The sequence below is a fragment of the Gallinula chloropus genome (assembly GCF_964237585.1).
Source record: "Gallinula chloropus genome assembly, chromosome: 2".
In the NCBI taxonomy this organism is placed as follows: Eukaryota; Metazoa; Chordata; class Aves; order Gruiformes; family Rallidae; genus Gallinula; species Gallinula chloropus.
In genome coordinates, this window is record NC_140086.1 from 57217272 (window position 1) to 57237180 (window position 19909).

General features: G+C 40.0%; 1 protein-coding gene across 1 annotated transcript in view; it reads left to right on the forward strand.

Moving 5' to 3' along the window:
• The window catches only part of CEP192 (centrosomal protein 192), a gene marked incomplete at its 5' end in the record, with an annotated part of 68715 nt that overhangs the window by 4965 nt on the left and 43841 nt on the right, over positions 1–19909 (forward strand). The window contains 12 exons of the mRNA XM_084260027.1: positions 610–742; positions 1922–2061; positions 4475–4615; positions 4872–5178; positions 5487–5627; positions 8484–8548; positions 8626–8817; positions 10109–10232; positions 12158–12288; positions 14619–15660; positions 15771–15897; positions 17376–17547. Coding sequence (XP_084116153.1) covers positions 610–742; positions 1922–2061; positions 4475–4615; positions 4872–5178; positions 5487–5627; positions 8484–8548; positions 8626–8817; positions 10109–10232; positions 12158–12288; positions 14619–15660; positions 15771–15897; positions 17376–17547 — 2715 coding nt within the window. The remainder of the gene's footprint in view (positions 1–609; positions 743–1921; positions 2062–4474; positions 4616–4871; positions 5179–5486; positions 5628–8483; positions 8549–8625; positions 8818–10108; positions 10233–12157; positions 12289–14618; positions 15661–15770; positions 15898–17375; positions 17548–19909) is intronic.

Below are 19909 nucleotides of genomic sequence, written 5' to 3' on the forward strand. Positions count from 1 at the left end.
CAGTGAGGTGCAGTTGAATGCTCACAGGCTGTCATCTGAAAATAATAATTGAAGTCCCTTTCAGAGTTTTACTTTCTGAACTTTGAATTTTTTGCTGTCTGTCAAAGATGATCTCTTTATCACATCATGCTGCTTTTAAAAATCATGCAGGTGTTTAAATATTTACAGCTTGACAGATTCAGCTGAAATCCTACAAGTAATTTTGTATGCTCATTTGAGGAAATGATCAACCAGGGGTTGGTCAGGGTGTACAATTTCTGAAGAAGCACTTTTAGCTTCATAGGAAACGATTGTGAGTTGTCTTTGTATGTTTAAGTTTGTAGCTTAATCAACAGGGGGACAGTTTTTTCAAGTGTCACTCTTTACAGCAATTCAGTATTGTATTTTTTTTTTAAAGTTTTGTTTTAGGTGTCTTTTTACTTCTTTCTCCTTTATGATCCCTGTATTTTTTTGCATGTGTCTATTCCAGAAGTTAGCAGGCAAAGTCCACTTGCACTAGAATGTTTGTTGGGGTAAGAAGGGAAAAGAAAGGGTGGGAAGTTATGCAGTATTGCCAACCCCATTAATTTATTATTAACTGAAATGTTTCTGTATGGATGCTTTTCACAGGCTGGTCTATCTGAACCTTCTGAAAAGCTGATAGAAGGTGAAATCTCAAGTGATCATATTAGCAACAGTCTTCGTAGTTTTTTGGAAAATGAGAAACTCTCATCTCTTCCAAGCTCAGAAGAAGATTCCACTGGTAAGTGTATTTATAAGATACAGAATTCTGTCACAATGTTATGGCATCCTGGAGAAAGTATTGTTTTACTGAAGTATTTAATGGACTGTTACATTTGATTAAAAATTTGTATTGGGAACATTAAAGAAAACAGTTTGTTTAAAACATCCAGTTTCACAAATTGTGATAGGAGTAGGTGGCTATGGAGTTTGCCAGAAAAAATAGTTGGAAGTTTAATCTTAAAAATTGAACAACAGACCCCAATTACTGTGAATAAAAAATACAGGTAGAAAAGTGGTCATTCGTTTAATAAAGCGGTAACCCTAGCTACAGTTTCAGTTTAGATTAATGGAGGGAAACCTTGATGATGAAGAGCACATACCTGCAGTTACAATTAACTTACACTTGAGTTTCAGTTCTCTTTAGATGCCACATGTGCAGGGTGACATCTGAGTTTACCTTCAGGGATAAAATTGAGATCTTGAGTCCTGTATAACTTAACAAGAGTGAGATTTCTGTGCCCTTCCAGTGGCTGCTGCTGAAGGAGAGATGTGCTCTTCTTTATTATAACATGAAGGATGACAGGGTACATGTTCAGATGCACCAGTGAGGAAGGGAGAGTGATGTTTACTGCCATCTTCTGATCAAGCAAGTGTGCATTCAAATAAAGTTACTGGATTTGTCCCTAGTATATCTACAGACATCATGACGGTGTTTTGAAGTTGTCTTTGTCTTTCTTGTTGTATAATTTCACTTGTGTGTTAAGGATATAAAAATGAAATTAGTAGTTTTCTGAGTAAAAGTACTAGGTCTTTTCCACTCAAGGAGCTGGTAGTATTTAGCTGAAAATACTTGTCTGTTCAGGGTTCCAGTACTTGTGAAGCTAATTGATTGTTTTATTTTTCCTGGTCAGTGTGCAGTGTACTGGTTTGTCATGGAATTTTCTATTCAGTGTAAATTCACCAGCTGAGTATTTATAGAAATAAGGTGTAAGTCTCTGGTGTCTGAGGTAAAATACATTAGGCCCCTTTCTCATTATGTGGAAGATAGCCAATTATTATTTCAGTTTCACAAAGAAGAAATCAAGACATAGGTGAACAAGATCAAAGCATTCAAACCTAAGGATTTGATTTGATACTATGTCAGGTGATGCAGTATTCAATTCTTATGGACATTGTACGTTTTCTTCTTTTTCAATAGATGATATTGATGATGAAGAGTTCTTTGATAACCAACTAGAAGCCTATTTTGAGCAGCTGATACAACCAGAAATGGCAGGAGGAGATGCTGACATACAGAAACTCTCAGCGCTGAAGCTGTCTGAAAATGCCTTGTTTCAAGTAGGTTAAAGTGGAGTTTGAAGCTCAATGTGCCCAGTGGCCCTTACAATGATGATGGTAGCATAATCAAGGGTTGTCTGCCAGGGTGGACTAGGTTTTCCTTCTTTCCTGAAAAACCCAAATACTCTCCAGCAGGTAGCCTGTATAACAAAAAATGCTTTTTAAATTTAAAGACAGCAAATACAGCTGTAATATAGAAACAAAGCTGTTAGAGTGAGTGTCTGACTTTTCCCCTGTCCTCTAGAAGGTTTTCCTTGAGGGAATGAAAACAAACAAAAGCTAGGTAGCTGTTTTTGTATTATATTCTTCTTCCTTGTAGTGCAGAGCTTGCAGCTGATTCATCTGCTTGTTACAGAAGGTCTTGCTGTTTATGAGATAAAGTGGAATTAGATAAGTAGCTGGCTGTCCCAAGAAGTGTTAGTCAGGAGGGCTTGCAGCAGAGCTGAAGTTACAGTGTCTCCTTTACTCAAGTCTCCCTTCAAGTTGCCCACCCCTGTCTAATCCTGCTCCTCACAATCCTTGTCCTGTGCGTAGCCTTCTCCTTTCTCCTGATAGAGAAACCTTTCTCTCTGGTAGAGAACCTTGTGCAGTCAATTCTGTTACTTGATCTTAGAAAGGGGAAGAGGAGGGGAACCCAAACAAAACCCGGACTCCTAAGACTGGATTTTTCTCTGGAATGCAGAAGATTTGTCCTCAGAGAAATACCGCAATAACTAATACAGCATCACTAATATTTCCTGAAGATGACACTAGCTGCTGGGCTACTTAATACTGTATTTCTTAATCCTTATTACAAAAGTAAAAATTGCTTTATGAGTTTTGGATTGTGTATGCTGGTCTGGAGGCATCTGAGGTGTTCTTTTGAATGCTTTAAGGAATGAGTGTTTCTTACACTCCTTGCTTCCCCTCTGTGCTTCCTAGTGGTGGCTTCAGTGTCAGAGATGGTAAGATGTCTGTAGATAAGTATTTGGGATCCTCTCAAGACCACTAAGGGTAACTATATCATTGGTAACTAAGCAGAAAACTCTACTGGTACTATCAGTATGGTGTCAGTAGATCATCAGTATGATGATGCTAGATTTTAAATATGATTACCAGTGTCTGAATGCCAGGAATCTTTGAGAGAGAAACTTCCACAAGGAAACTAAACCTGTAAATTGCTTGCTTTAATCTGTCCCCTCCAGGCCCAGCAAGCTGGTCAGCCCAACTGAAAGTAAGGCTGTCTTTTGGTCTTGCTTGTACTGTGCAGGAGGTGGGCCTACTGTCTATAGAAATAACCTGATGGCTCTGTGATAAAACTAGTTCCAGTAGTTTAACTTCTTGCTACTCCTCATGAGAGCTGAAACTATAACTGCAACAAAATTCAAAGAACAGAATGGAAATGTCTTTAAAGACATTGATTAACCTTCTTGAAAATAAATTTAATTAACTTGTGACAAAAGATTCTGTTTTATTTTTTCTATAACTATTAAGGTAACATGCTGGCATTTATTTTCTGTCATGCAGCTAGTTTATAAAATCTTTCTGATCACTGGTTTCTTACCTTGGATAGCAATCTCCAAGATTTGATTAAGTGTATAGTATCACACAGGTTTGTTTCTCCAGGAGAGTAAGTCAGTCTCTTCAATAATAAGTGGTCAGTGTGTGAAAGCAAAGCGTAGAGCAGCCCCTGTCTTGCTTGTTCTTTGCTTTTGAGCAGCAGTTAGCTGTGTTACACTGTGCCAGGGGTCAAGTGCCTTTCTGTATCCTTGGCTTTGCAGCAGTGGATGTGATCCTGGCTGCTGCATGTTTCACTAGAATGGGGAAGTATGATTGATTTAAGTAGTTAAATGAATTGTAGGCTCTGAATTTTCAGGAGTTCCCAGCTGACATCAGAGTTTCCAAGCTGTGGGAAGTGATATGTTAACCCTGTAAAAGCAATCTGCATGGGCTGCCAGTTGTTTGTCTAGGGCTGTATGTGGAGAAAGAGATACATGGATGTTGTAAGAGTGAGAATAACACAATTTACTCTATGACTTCAGGCCTTGTCTACTTGTGTAAGATGTTCCTGCTTTGCTGCCATTGTAGATAAGCAGAGGGGTAGGTATGACAATCTCTGAGTTGGTTTTGGGGTCAGCCAGGAAGGGAGGAGGAGTAGCATGGTGCCCTTGTTAAAGGGAATGAAAGACTGTAGTTGGAATAAGAAGCAGTCCTCCATTTTCTTGCCCTTGAGAGGCAAATACATGGAGCTAGGAACTACTGTCCTTGGTGTAGGTGCTAGCAGCACAACCTCTGGCAGTGGCATGTGAGTGAAAAAGTATGATACTGCCTTTACTTTTCTTTTTTAACATTGTAAAAATAAATGTAGGGTTATTTTTTCCCCTTTGCTGTATCTGTTCCAGTGTAACCCTTTTTTTTTTTTTTTTTTTTTAAGGAGAAATTTAAGGTTCCTGACACCTACCAGGCTGTGACAGGAGTAGACTCTGGAAATGCTAGTGATGAAGATTCACAAAATGAAGGGATAACTGGATATCCTGTGCAGAGAGAAATGCTGCCCAGAGCAGTACAGCAAGTGGTATGCAATTGTCAGTTACATGTCTGGTTATCACATAGAGTAAGACTGTAGCAAAAGATGGCAGTGCATGTTAAAACTTGCTGGAGATTGGACTAGCAACACAAACTTTCTTAAAAAGAAAACCCCAAAGCAAACAACTTCGTTTTCAGGTGTATTTTTCAAACATAGTGAACTTGGACTGTTTTGTAGCTAGAACAATTAGCATAAACAGATAACTGCACTTCTGACACTTTTAACACTATTCTTGTTTTCTAAGAATTCCATGACTCCTGGAGAGGTGGTAAATTCCTGCGGTGCTCGGTGTATGGACAGCCGTAAAGCTGGTGTCTCAGATGTCCTTCCAAAGCAAGAAGTACAGTCGCCTGGGTGTCAGGCTGCTCCTTCTGATGCAGAAGTACTACGCCCAGCAAGAGGATTTTTGGGGCACTACAGTACTCCTACAGTTCTTAGTGCAAATGCACCTCAGGCAGGTGCAACCGAATGCCAAGTTGGTCTTGCTGATACTTACCTGTCTCCAACTGTAGACAGCTGTGAGAACATAAGTTTAGCCACCACAGACAGAGGTAGGTTGCTTTACATACAGCCTATCTACACAATTGTGGCCAGACTCTGTTGCATGGAAAAATTGCAAGCTATGCAGCTTTCTTTGGTGGTGCAAGTTGGTTAGAAAACCCAATGTAGTATGAATAAATTTTGACCTGTTACTGTTTTAAAAAATACTGTTGTATATTGCACTTTACTGTTGTCTATTTGACATGAAACTAGTTGCAGCAAGGTGAGCTATGTTTTTTTAACTCCTTAATCTAAGCTTAAGAGACTTTACCATATTTTTTATTTTAATCAACAGTGTAGCATTTGATGTATCTTTCAGGTGATTTACCACACAGCGTTGTTTATCAAAATGAAGAGGGCAAATGGGTGACAGATCTTGCATATTATACTTCATTTGATGAAGAGCAAGATTTAAACCTGTCTGAAGATGATAAAATAAATGAGGAGTTTATCACTGGATGTATGTAATCTTTTCCCTTTTTAGTTAACTGTTGTCTGTATTTTCCCCCCTATTTCAACAAATGAGTAGTTGGTGTTGCAAAACCTCTGGGCAAATAGATACTGCAAATTATTTCTAGCCTGATGCTGATAGTAGCCTACAATGATCTTAATATTAGTTATAGTTGATAGCCTCTTTCCATGTTTCCTACTCTTCCTATGATGGCTCTTTGGTTTCAAAAAGCGTTCTAACATGTGTCACCATTACCTACTGTAACAGTGAAAGTAACTCCTGTACCTGTCATTGCCATAATTTTTCCTTTGGATTTTGTTTATCCTTTCTTTCAAGAAGAGGAGTCAGTACTTACTCTATATTGCATCACAGTTACAAGACAGGAAATAATGGTAAACAGTAAAATACTACAAAGTCAGCCAGAAGGTGAAAAGAGGTTCTAAATTCAATAGCTGGGCATATTTTTTTTTTCTTTTTTGGAATGATGCTGAAAAATGGTGTTGGTACTTGAAAATGTTGGAGCCTATACAATCATAGAATCATCATGGTTGGAAAAGACCTTCAAGATCATCAAGTCCAACTGTCAGCATTACGCCACCGTAACCTCTAACCCATCTGAAGTGCCGCATCTACCCATTTTTGAACAGCTCCAGGGATGGTGATTCCATTGCCCCACTGGGCAGCCTGTTCCAACGCTTCACCACTCTTTTGGTGAATAAGTTATTCTGAATATCCAATCTGAACCTGCCCTGACGCAACTTGAACCCACTCCTTCTTGTCCTGTCACTAGTTAATAAGGAGAAGAGGCCAACACCCACCTCGCTACAACCTCCTTTCAGGTAGCTGTAGAGAGCAATAAGGTCTCCCCTCCTCCTCCTCCAGGCTGAACAGCCCTAGATCCCTCAGCTTCTCCTCATAAGATTTGTGCTCCAAACCCCTAATCAGCCTAGTTGCCCTTCTCTGTACCCTCTCCAGCACCTCAGTGTCCTTCCTATTGGTGCCACACTCAAGGTGTGGCCTCACCAGGGGTAAGTATGGGGATTTCATGGTCATCTCATCTAACAAATTCCAGGTTTTTTTGAACCTCTGTTTCCTTCAAGTTGTTTGTTTTCCTTAGTCTGAGATAGACTGATCTTCAGGAGATTCTGTATGTTTGTACAGGCTGGGATAATATGCACATTATACTGTACACACATCAGCTCCTTAGCACCACAGTGTAATCTGGTCTTCTGTTTTACTAGACAGCTTCAAACAATGTGTGCAGCAGTAATTCGTCTAGTTTCTAAAGCTGACGTATGGGTGGGCTAACATCTCTAAAGATAGCCATGATCCACTCAAGTTTTCTCTTTCTTCCAAAGAGAACACTGTCTATGGTGTTGTCTAGAGTTTTTTTTATTTTGAAGGAGCAGTCAGACAGGGTTGATTGATTGAAACTGTGTTTTTCAACACCACAGTGGGTTTCTGCTGGAACAAGCGTGATGTGATCCAATTTGCTAGAAACTTCCCCATCTACTATGTCAGTAAAGCAGAGGTCCTCCTTTGTTTTTCAAGTGGTAGGATGTTTCAGACTCTTCCCAGCATCTCAGACTGGAGTAAATTTTTCCAAGACTGTTTAGCTTTTTCCCACCTCTTGGGTGTTTTTTTTTACGGAATTCAGCTTTTGAGCTGATGATTGGCTTATCTCTTCATGTGGTAGAAGACAAGCACTTAGATACTCAATGTGGTTATGTTTCTCTGGCTGATAGTTTGCCTGTTTGCCTGCAGTGCTCAAGTGTGATGCTTGACAGCTGAGAGATTTTATTTTTAGGGACAGAAAGGAAATGTTACTTCAGATGCTGTTGAGTCTCTGTCGGCAAACTGTGCACACAGTATATTCTATAGAAGTGTGCAGTATTGCTCACTTGACAGTTTGGCGCTACAGGAAGTCTTCAGAGTGCTGTGTGGCCTATACAGAGGATTAAGGAAGAACTGATACTGGCTTAGAGTTCAGCTGGATATGACAATGTGTCATGGATAGTGCTGGGTTGCCTTCAGGAAGCACGGTTGGATCGCTCAATAGAGATGTGTTCCAGCTCTTCCCCTCGAGTATGTACTGCGACTTCCCATGAGTAATTTCATGGACAGCAACTGTATTCAGTTTACAAGTTTGAGTCCGTTCTTCATTTATTCCTTCATTTGCTCTGTGTCTTCTGTGAGTGAGGTTGCTGTGTGTACAAGGCCACATTTTACAAGTTTTGAAAGGCTTAATGATACATTAACACTGAAATAAGGCAGTAGAGCAACATCTCTTTATCAGTGGTTGTTCATGTCACTGTGAAGAGACTGTGTTCATTGTTCTGTAAATGGTAATTGTGAATATAACACATGCATTTGAATTTAAAAGGAACATTGCTCTATTAGGCCTGTTAATTTGTACAGGTATTGCATGAACTGATACAGACCTTTCTGTTTCTTTTGCTCCAATTCACAGGTTTCACCTTGATGAAATTTTTAAAACCAAATGTAGTTAAAGTTTGTTTGGAAGTTAGCCGTATGATGTGCAATTCTAGCTAGTATGGGTACCATAACCTATGGAAAGCTATAGTTTTGTTTGGGGCTAAGGCTGCAAAAGACTATCTTTGTTCACCACTGAGTTAGCTAAATGCTGATTTTTACTTTGGCTCCTAAAGACCCAGGGAATACTCTTGTAAAACAAATTTCATATGAACCTTTCTCACCATAACAGGATGGAATAACTTCTAGTGTGTCTCAGATGTGGAATTAAATACTGCAATATCTGTCCCTCAAAGTTTGGTTTAATGATGCAAAATGGTAATTATGGCACTTAATACTAATATTTTAATATGTATTCTCTTTGGTTATAAGCTGAAGCAGCAGCTATGATTGCACAAGACGAAGAAGAATTTGAGAAAGCACACAAACTTGTACAGGTAACTAATTATCTCAGTGTAAACAGAATAGTTCTTTAATTTACTTGCAGATTACAACTTCTGAAATCTCTTTGCAGGCAGAAAAAGTAGACATTCTGAATGCATCTGAATTGGCAAATACTTCATGGAAATCTGCCAACAGCTGCATTCTGCTGAGAACATCTGATCTTGATAAAGATGCCAGTTATTTACGTTTGTCTTTGGGGGAGTTTTTTGGTCAGAGATCTGAAGCTCTTGGTTGTCTTGGTGGAGGCAGTGATGTGAAACGGGTATGTATGCTAATATTGAGACACAAGGAAAGAACAACAACAGCTAGCAGTGTATTTTCTCAATATATATTGTAACTAATTCTTTCTGAGAACTGCTTTCCTAGCAGACTTCACTTTAGTCATGATTTCGTTCCCTTCTTCCCTGCATCATGGCGCAGGGAGAGGCAGGGACTGGGGAAATGGGGGTTTCGGTCAGTTCCTCACAGGCTGTTTTCCTTCTTAGCTGTTTGGATGGGGAGGGGGAGGCATTCCTCACACCCTCTCCCCTGCTGCAGCGTGGGGTCCCACCCATGGGAGACAGTCCTTTATGAACTTCTCCAACATGAGCCCTTTCTGTTGGGGCTTCAGCTCCTCACCAGTTGCCTCAGCGTGGCTCCTTTCTGTGGGGTGCCGACCTTCAGGCCCAGACTGCTCCAGCCTGGTCCCCCATGGAGTCACAAGTCCTCCAGCAAACCTGCTCTGGCATGGGTCGGTCTCTTCACGGGCTGCAGGTTTCACTGCCAGGAACTTGCTCCAATGCAGGCTTCCTATGGGGGTCAGCATCCTTCAGGTGTCTCCACCTGTTCTGGTGTGGGGTCCTTCTCAGGCTGCAGGTGGGGTCTCTGCTCCCTGTCATAAACCATGGGCTGCAGTGGGTCAGCCTGCTTCACCATGTTCTTCTGCACGGGCTGCAAGGGAATCTCTCTTCAGCACCTGGAGTGTTTCATCCCCCTTCCCTTCTTCACTGGGCCTTGGTGTCTTCAATTTTTTGCATCCTCTCACTCCCTTTTCTGGTGGCAAAAAGCAGCTGCTTGCGTTTTATTTTTTTTTTTCCCCCTCAATGTGATTCTCAGAGGCGCTGTGCCCATCACTGATGGGCTTGACCTTGGTCAGCAACCACTCTGGCCTTGAGCCGGCTGGTGTTTGCTCTGTGGGGCCTGCAGGTTGCTTCTGGCTGCTTCTTGCAGAAGCCACCTCTGCAGCGCCCCCCCTTCTCCCAGCCACACAAAAGTACAACAGAGGCTGAGCAGCAGAGTGTGCCTCCAGGCAGAGATAATGAGAGCACACATGTTTCCTTTTGTCTAACTCTTATAAAGAAGTTAGTTTATTTTATGTATGTATTGGAAGCGTATGTATTTGGATTAAGTATTTCCAATGCTAGGAGGCATGTTATTTCCCAGAGGTACAAGAGCCAAACACCAACTGGTGAGGCACTGTAGCTGAAACTGCTTGGCAAGCCCACTGAACCTATTTATTCATGATGAAATTTATTTATGCTGCATTCCAGGTTGTTTTTGTTTTGTTTTTATAGCCATCTTTTGGTTACTATATTACATCTCCAAAGAAAAGGCAACCTGTTGCTTTGCTACAGCAGTCCAATTCATCAGGAGGTGACACTGCCCAAGAGATTCTACAATTGTCTGAGGTGTTTTCAGGTAATTATGGAATGTCAGCCCTACACAGTGGTTATAGTGTTAGTTAAGAATTACTTGGATATAGCTGTTGAAGACTATTAACAGTAGCAATCTCTGATAGAAGGACTCTAGTTTTCAGTCACATGATACATTTTTTTGCTGTGACCCCCCTCTCCACTCCCACTTCCCCCAGAAAAACACAGAACCTTAACACTTCTAAGAGAACATTGTAATGCCAAGTACTGCCTTAAATTGGTTTTGATATTTTAGCATTTCTAGATACTGTATAACTCCCAGAATATCCTGTAGTAATTAGTCTATTCAGAGCTTTTCTGTTGCAAAAGCTGTATAAATGCTTTGCTAAAACCCAAAGAAAACCCCCTAGAAAATCAGTCTGCTTGCTCGTATAGGTATAGAGGATATAGGCAAAGAAGGAAAGCAATGTGGGTTATAGCTGACCTGACAATGTGTGCCTAAAACATTGTCTACATAGACTAAAACATAGTCTAGTTTTGATTTTTCAAAGTTACACTCCCACGATATTTGTTTAACTTTAAAGTAATAATTTAGGAGATACCTCCAGAATTTGTTATTTAAAGATCACAACATATAGATTCTGGTGCATCTATATGATTATCAGCTTAAGTTATGTTGAGGAAAGGATGAGCACATTTTAAAGCATCTCTCCTGCTTTTGGTAGAACTGTGGCAGTATCAGTCTTTGTGAGCCCACTTGTACACTCAGTGGAGGGAATTAAAAACTTGTTTTCATGGGTGAAAAATAACTCTCAGGCTTTTATGGAGGCAGCTTCCTTGAAACAGGTTTCCAGTTGTAACTTTCCTCATGCTGAGACCTTGCAAATATTTTTAAAAGGTGTCTAATGTTTATTATTGTTAAATCCAGTGTTAATATTCTTAAATTCACTATACAATAGTCAGGATTTTGATAAAAAAAATACCAGCAGTTCATTTAGTTCATGACCTCTGTTAACTTACATGTTATTGTTGCTTTGAATAATAGAAAAGTACCCTAATGTGCTCTGTAGCTCTTTTGATCTGAGAGTTGCTATAAATGCCACACAAAGTAGGTATTTGGGTCACTTTGTGGCAAAAATATGAATAGTTACTGGCATCAGATTTTCAGTAGTACTGGCATAATAATATTTATCAGCAATACTAGTATGCTAACCCCAGGCAACTACTGCAAGAACAGAAGTAAAGAAAAATAACAAAACAAAATGAACCTGCCCCCCAAACCTGCCTCACACAAAGCCCCCCAACAAACAACAACCCCAGAAATGCTTCTTGTTTCACACCTGTTTTCTCACTGATCAGAGCAGCTTTGAAAGTTTGTTTTGATGTTGTAGGGAGTCTGAATGTTTCCCTGTATGCAGTAACTCTAGATCTCATATGAACAAGTTTGAGTTTGATCTCCTAATCAAGAAGATTATTTGTGGTTTTAGTGGTTTCAGAAACACACCTGTCTGTCTTAAACATAAACCTTCAAAATCAGCAGTTCACTGCTCTCTACTTCAGTCCTGTCTTCAGAACTGTGGCTTTACACAGATTTAACACTTCTAGCTTTCTACTGGAGTTTGGTCTATGTTCAAGTTTGCTTCCAAACACCATTTCATTAAAAGTGGTTTGTTTTTTTTTCAGTTTATGCTAATTTGATAAGCCACCTGAAAATAGAATTTGACCAGTGTGAGCATGGTATTCCTAGTGCCAGCTGATTTTGTGACTTGAATGTAAACTTTTGAGTACCATGCAGGAAACAGTTGATACTTGCAGCATTTGGAATTGTGCCATTATAACAGCTCTTTTGTTGGTTTTGTTTTGTTTTTTCTTTTATACACCGTTAAGGGAGCATGTGTATCCCAGGATGTTTAGACAATTTATTTGCTGTAAATTGATTTACTGTCTTTTTGTTGTTGTTGTTGTTCTTAGATGAATTAGAAGCAGAAAGAAAAGAACACCCAAATTTTACCAGCTGTGAAGGTGCATTGCATGGGATGGATACTGCAGTTGGACTACATAAAAGTACTAATGTAGAAGCTGCTGCCAAAAATAAAGCAAAGGTATTTCACTTTTTTTGTATTAAGAGCAACTATGAACTTGAACAAAAGTCAGATAGCACTAATTATTGTTGTGCCTGTCAATATGGCTGAATTCAGACTTTCACATCAACTCACTACTTTTTTTTTTAATGATGATGATTTGAATCCTAGCAGGTGCCACTGCTTCTTAGGTTAGTTTTATTAGAATGTTGTGATCCTGTAGTGAGTCAGGTGTTGGTACCACTCATTTTCCTTTTTCTCCCTACTTCAGTTTTGGAGTTGCTTGGTTTCTTGGCCCATAGTTTTTTGGAGATTCCTAGGTTATTGTTTTTTGTGGAAATCATTTGAACTTGTGTATCACAGAGGCTTTGTTAATGCTTCAACAATTTGTATCACTAAATATTTTTGTGCCAACACTTGATCATGCTTACAGAAAAATCTTTGGACTTTGTGTTTTGATAAGTATCTTCTTGCTCAAAGAAAATACTGGTTTGGCTCTTGGTGTTCTGTGATAGAGTTTCTGAATTTCAAATATGTCGTCTTCTATTGTTTGAATGAGACAACTTGTCTTTATCATGTGAATAGTCTTTTATTTGGTTTAAAATTTAAAAATTCAGCATGGGTTAAGCCTGAAAAAGGTGTGTTTTCAATTTGGTTGTTCTTGACACCTACCTTCTGCCTTATTGTGTCACACTGTTTTTTTTGATCAGGCAGAACACATACAGACCCATTCAGTGTCAGAAGCAGCCCATCTCCTGCGTGGTCACTGAAAAAAATCAGTAGCTAGCACTTTAGCTGATAAAATGATGAAGGTTGCAGACTTAAATGTAGAAGGACTGGTAGGATTGCTCATCTGTTATAACTGGAATCTCCTATATTTAAAATTGTGCCTCTTGCTTCCTTTCTTTTCACTGGATACCTTGGAGAAGAGTGGGTCCATCTTCTTTACTCCCTCCTGCCCCTCTTCTCTCCTTGTTGAGCATTTATACACCTTGATAAGATTTCCTCCTAAACCTGCCATCTCGACGCTAAGCAATTCCAGCTCTTTCCTCATGTGCTCCAAAGTCTTACTCATTTTTGTGGCCCTTCACTAGACTATCCAGTATGTCCACGTCTTCCCTTGTACAGTGGAGTCCGTAACTGGACACAGCACTCCAGATCTGGTCTTGCCAGTGCTAAGTAGAGAGGCAGGATCACCACTTTAGGCATGCTGGCAGTTTTTCTCTTCCCATGACCTAGTATGCAAAGAATCATAGAATGGTTTGAGTTGGAAGGGAAGTTCAGGATAGAGTTGGCTGCCTGGGCTATGAATGTGCCTTGTTGGTTCATGTCGAGCTTCTCATGCACCCGCACCCCTGAGCCCTTCTCTGCAGGGCTGCTCTCTAGCACATCGTCTCCCAGCCTGTACTGATGACTAGGACTGCCCCAACCTATGTGTAGGACCTGTCACTCACTCTTGTTGAGCCTCATGAGGTTCACATGGGCCCCTCTTCTCCAGCTTCTCCAGGTCCCCCTGGATGACATCCCATCCTTACGGCATGTCAGCTGCACCACTCAGTGCAGGATCATCTGCAGACTGGCTGAGGGTGCACCCAACCTCATTGTCAATGTCACTGATGAAGATATTAAATAATACTGGTCCCAGTATGGACCCCTGAGGGACACCACTTGTTGCAGATCTCCATCTGGACTTGGAGCCATTGACGACTACTCTCTGGATGTGACCATCCAGCCAATTCCTTATCCACTGAACAGTCCACTCATCAAATCCGTATCTCTGCAGTTTAGAGAAGGATGTTGTGGGGGACTGTGTCAGAGGCTTTACAGAAGTCCAGATAGATGACATGCATCACCCTTCCTGTGTCCACTGAGGCTGAGGGGGGAACCTTTATTGTCACCTACCTGAAAGGAGGTTGGAGAGAGGTGGGTGTTGGTGCCTTCACCCAGGTGACAGGTGATAGAACGAGGGGGAATGGACTCAAGCTGTGCCAGGGCAGGTTTAGATTAGACATTAGGAAAAAATTCTTCACCAAAAGAGTTGTTGGACATTGGAACAGGCTGCCTAGGGAGGGGGTTGAGTCACCAAGCCTGGATGTATTTAAAAGAGGGGTAGTTGAGGTGCTCAGGGGTATGGTTTAGTAGAGGACAGGTATGTTTGGACTCAGTGATCTCAAAGGTCTTTTCCAACCTAGTGATTCTGTGACAACCAGATGTATTAATATATTATCATATGTGCAAATGCAAAATATTATTTAAAAAAAAACAACCCAACCAACCAGTGGAACACAAAACCCAAAGCATTAAACAAAAATGTCTGTCTTTGGTGCTTGACTCGTTTTGGTTTGTTGTAGGATGGAAATCATAAAGACAAGATTGAAGACGGCTTATCTAACCATTCTGACTCTGTCCTGAGTATTAGCACAATTGCCTCTGCTATTGCTAATGCTTCTACCAGTGCTGATCCTTCCCAGCTAGCTGCTATGATGATGGCACTCTCTAGTAAAAGTAAAAGAACATGCTTCCTTCCTGGAACTGTTAGAGAGATGGAACTTCCTGCCAATCAGGTGTTATCCAGCAGTGAGGAAAGCAGTGCGTTTGATATGGAAAAATATCTCAAAAAAACAGATGAGATTGGACATGAAAGTGAATATGAGAGTATTGTGAAACATGAAGCATCTGTCCAGAACCTTGTGCCTGACACCTTTTCACTGGGTAAAAATAAAGATAAAGTTGGTTTTGCAGAAGATTTGATAAACAAGCATAGCACTAAACAGGAAATAGAGAAGCAACTTCTGGATTATTTTAGTGAAGAAAATTATATTCAGAATTTCTCCAGACCGCCTGGTGTTTGCAACCATGAAGATGGGATTGCAGATAGTGTTAAAGACTCAGAGAAGTCGTTGGATTTAGTAAACGGTCAACATTTACAGCCATTGAACGCTGGTCTCAGATCAGAGATGCTTGATTTCCAAACCCCATCTATTGGAAACAAAGCACAGACATGTAGAATTCCTTTAGCAGCAAAAATGGAAGGGGCACAGAGAAATCTGCTTGCTTCCCAGACCAGTGATCTCACTAGTAGATGTTACATCAGGAAAGAGGCAGAAACAGTAGAGCAAGCCACAAATAGTGTTCCTGAACAGCGCAATGATTTGGTGGAAAGAAGTAAGGGAAGCATTCTCTCAATCAGCAGCTTACAACCTGCTAAGCAGTCTAGTAAGTATGCCTCAGTAAATCCTACGAGAGCAAAGCCTGTGGAGAAATTGAGCAATGATGAAAAGAAGCAAAATGCAAAAGCAGAGAAGAGAAATGAAGATGCTAGTACTGCTTGCAATGGGAATGGGAAACAAGTCACGTTCCAGCAGCTCTCCCCAACTTCGCATAGTAGTACTGGTAAGTAAACCTATAGAAATGTAACAAGCTCTTGAGAAGTCATTTCTTGAGAGTAGACTGGTTCCCTGTGCTTAAATAAATACTGTTCCTGAATTCTGTTTGTTTACCAGAGCGTAAAGCCATTCTACCTGAATGTGACCTGCAGCCTCTAGAAGATGAGCAGTGTAGCTTCAGACCTTCAACTTCACCACTAATCCACTCTTCTCCTAGTGAAACTTCTGGAACAGCATGTTCAGGGTAAATTTCTTGGTGCAGAATTATTGTTTCCTGAGGATTTTTAAGTGATCAGGGTTTAGTTTTAATGTTTTCCTTGATCTCAGTTTATAGGTCACTATTAAGCTGAGACTTCAGTCTTAGACTAAACTTTCTGTTTGCTTTTATTATATGTATGGGGAAGCAGTCTTAAGCAGTTGTTGACTTTATTTTCTTCACTGGCTTGATAAAACAGATGTTGGATAGCACCATTGTTGTTTCTGCTCAGGATTAACTAGTAATGGAGGAATAGAGAATACTCAGCCTGTTGGTCATATGCTTCAGATACCTAAAACTGTGTTGATGGAGCAGTAAAATCCCACATCTATTAATTGTTGTTCCAGTGTAATTAATCTATTACAAATAAGGCTATTTTGCTGGGCCTGATATTGTTAATTATATGACAGCAAAGCTTAGCACTGTATAGACCGATAAGGATATGTTTTGGTTTGGGATTTTTTAAATACCTAAGTATTTCATTCAGTTTAGTTCTCTAGTTCATATCACTCTTGTTGTGAGAGAAGGTGTGTAAAAAAAAAAAGTGTATTGCTCTTGACCACTTCATACTTTTAAACTGCAACTTGTGTCTGAGTTTGAAGGCTTTCTTAGCAACTGAAAAGGCAGTGTTTTTAAAATGAGGTCCCATAACAATAAGTGTTGTGTAAACTATAAGATTACAGTTGAGTTGAATGTTTAGTCCTAAGCATATAAACATGGCCAGTAGCCATGTGGTTATATACATTCTCATAAAAAGTGTGGGCAACTGATTCCTTTGCTTTAACTTTTAAGTTCACGGTTTGATACTTAACTACAGTTAGTGTGTTGTACATAGTGTTGGAATTCCAGGCTGTCTGGCATTTCTCAGAAGTTAAAATGTGCAGAATTATGTGTATTTTTGCAAGTGTGCTATATAGACATTAGAATTTCCAGTTAAAGTTGTCAGTGTCTGTAATTGTTTTCATGTTATCTCTTCTTGTGTGACAAAGTGGTGAGAAATCCCATGTTATTCAGATGTGTGAAATGAAGAGAAGCTCAGCAGTGACTAGGAAATACTAATGTGTGGTGTCTGGGACGTTGAATGATTTTGGTTGACATTCTTCTGTCTAGTTAGATACAAGTATACTGATTCACCTTTTTTAAATTATATTTATTTTTTCCTTGTAACAAGATGTTGTGTTGTTTCTGTGACCTTAGCATTCCTTCAGTTGTGGAAGTCTGATGTACCTGAAATTTCCATTAGATATAAGTCTGTAAGGCAGAGCATCAAAGCCAGAACTTGTAAAGGGTAATTGAGAACTGATTTCTCATTTCTACCAACTGCACTTATCAGAATGGCAAAGTAAGTTGATTTTTAGACTAGGATAGCTAATGTGTAATGATGAGATTTTTTGGGGAAAGGAGGGGAAAGATGCAGCATTAAAAAATATATTGTAGTATTGAAATACTTTGAATCTGTTTTTCAGGTCTGAAGCTGACTTCACTTGCACCCCACGTTACGAGGAATCTTCTTGCAAAGGGAATGCGCTAACTCAGTCAGTTTATTCGAGCCCCAGCATGAGCAGGTTAACGTTTGTCTCTGCATCTGACAGTACCCTTAAGAACACAGCTGCAAGGCGTAATACGGACACTCACTGGGTAAGATCTTGAACTATAAATATGTATTAATTATCTTTCTTGAAAACAAACAAATAAAACACCTCTCCTTCACCCCCAAACCAAACCTTTAAATGGGCAAAATAATTATAAATTAGAAAAGCCTGTGCAACAGTTTAGGATATGCTGTGCATAGGGAAAAAGTATTCTGCTCTTCACCTCCCATTCCTGAGTTAAAGAAATTTAAATTTAAATTCTGAAATGGATTCTTTTAAATGTACAAATGCAAGTGAATATAAACATAGTAAAACATTCAAATAACTACTAACCTTTTTTCAAAAGTTAGATTTGGTGTATTTTTCCTTTTTTTTTTTTTTGCCTTGATTTCTTGTTAAATCACTGTGTTCTTGAAATGCAGTGCAGTATTCTGGTAGTAGGCTGCAGGATCTGTATCTGCAGTCTTGAGGCTTCCTTTCTGCTCAGCTTCAGCTGTTAGAATATTTTTCCCGGTGTTTTTTTTGGTGCTTTTTTGGTTGGTTGGTTTACTTTTGGCGTTTTTTGGTTGTTGTTTTTCCCCTGGAGAAATCTTCGTAAGTAGAGTATTTTAGCTTTGACTTGTGTTTTCAGGATTGCAGCTATTATTTTCCTACCTGACAGTTGTTCTGATGGGTGTTACTGCTGTAGCAAAGAGTAAACTCTGAGACACTTCTGTTTAAACTCGCATTCTTATGCTGATGAAGATGACTGGCATTCTTTTATCTAAATCGATTTCTTTCAATATCTTTATTGATTTCTTGAAATCTGGAAACTTTCTGTTATGCCTCTCCACTTTCTGAAGTGTGTGGAAATGTGGATGGAACTTTCAAAAATGAACAGCTGAGAAACCTCTCAGCATCCATGTCTGTGTAACTGAGTGATTACGTTTATTTTGTCATGCCTTTATTAGTTGTGGATTTCTCTAACACAGGGAATAGCACTTCCACCTACTATGTGTTTCTTTTTGGGACTGGTGGCTAGTGAAAGCTTAGTGATGCCTTCTCTTCCTCCTGTAGGAACACCAGGGGCAAGGTTCCTTCATGCTGAAAGCGTCAGGAGGAAGGAAGCATGTCTTCTGGCCTACAGCCCATTTCATTCTAGGTCTAGTTGCTCATGTTGCACAGGGAATTGATATTCTTTTTCATCTTGATGTTTCTGGTAGGAATCAGAGGCCTTATACAAAGGAACCCAAGGTCAAATTTAAATGGGTAGTTGCTTGCAGTCTGTGCTGGTGAATTTTTTCCTAATGTCTAATGTAAACGTGCCCTCTTTCGGTTTAATCCCATTGCCCTTGTCCTATCACTGCGTGCCCCCATAAACAGTCCTCCTTCAGCTTTCAAAGTCATAAAGAATATGGAGAGAAATAATCTATGCTGCTGCTATTTAGGATTAATGAATGCATTTTTAAAATGTGAAAATCTTCCTGGTATTGGGTCAAAACACAATAATACAACTTGCTGCAGGTCTGTCTTTTTTAGAATAATGTCTGAACCTGTTGCTGAGTTTAGGAACCAGTTCTGTTTGTTTGGATGGCTTTTCTGTAGTGTGTTTTTTTTCTTCTAAGTTCTTCTAATTATCTATGGGTAATTACTTATCCATACAATGGCCCTATAAAATCATAGGAAATCAAATGGTTTTGGCCCTCTAGAAACTTTTAAGTTGGTGGTAACTTCAGAGACTTGAGTAGTATTCTGCTATTTATGCCTGTTCTGTTAGGTTGACCCCAGCTGGTGGTTGAGTGAGCTTCCTTACTTTCCCCAGCAGGATGGAGGAGAGAATTGGAAGGACAAAAGGGGTGGGGGTGGAATGGAGGGGATTTATGGATAAAGATAAAGGTAGTTTAGTAATTGAAGGTAGGGTGAGGGAAAGTGGTGCAAGAGCAATCACTCTCTGCCAGCAGACCAATGCCCATCTAGTCTCCAAGCAGCAGCCACTTTGGAAAAATTCGCCGGAGTGTTATTGCTGAGCATGATATTACATGGTATGGATTCTCTCCTTGGTTAGTTGGGGTCAGCTGTCCTAATTGTGCCCCTGCCTTACCTCTTACCTACCCCCAGGTCCCTCTCTGGAGTGTCAGAGTGAGAAATGGAGAAGGTCTTGACACTCTGCAAGCACTGCTTGGCTACAGTGTTCACAAAATACCAGTGTTCTAGCTGTTTTGATCACAAACCACTATAGAGGCTGCTTTGAAGAAAATTAACTCCATCCCAGTACACCCAGACAGAATGTGACTTTGGGTAGCAAACAGGCTGGAAGTTGCAGGTTTTCTTTTGCTTTTGTAACATGTGTGGCTCTTCACCTTGAGCTTCAGACCGGCCTTGGCCAACTTGTTTATTTCTATTAGGTGGCAATACTGATATTAAGGTCT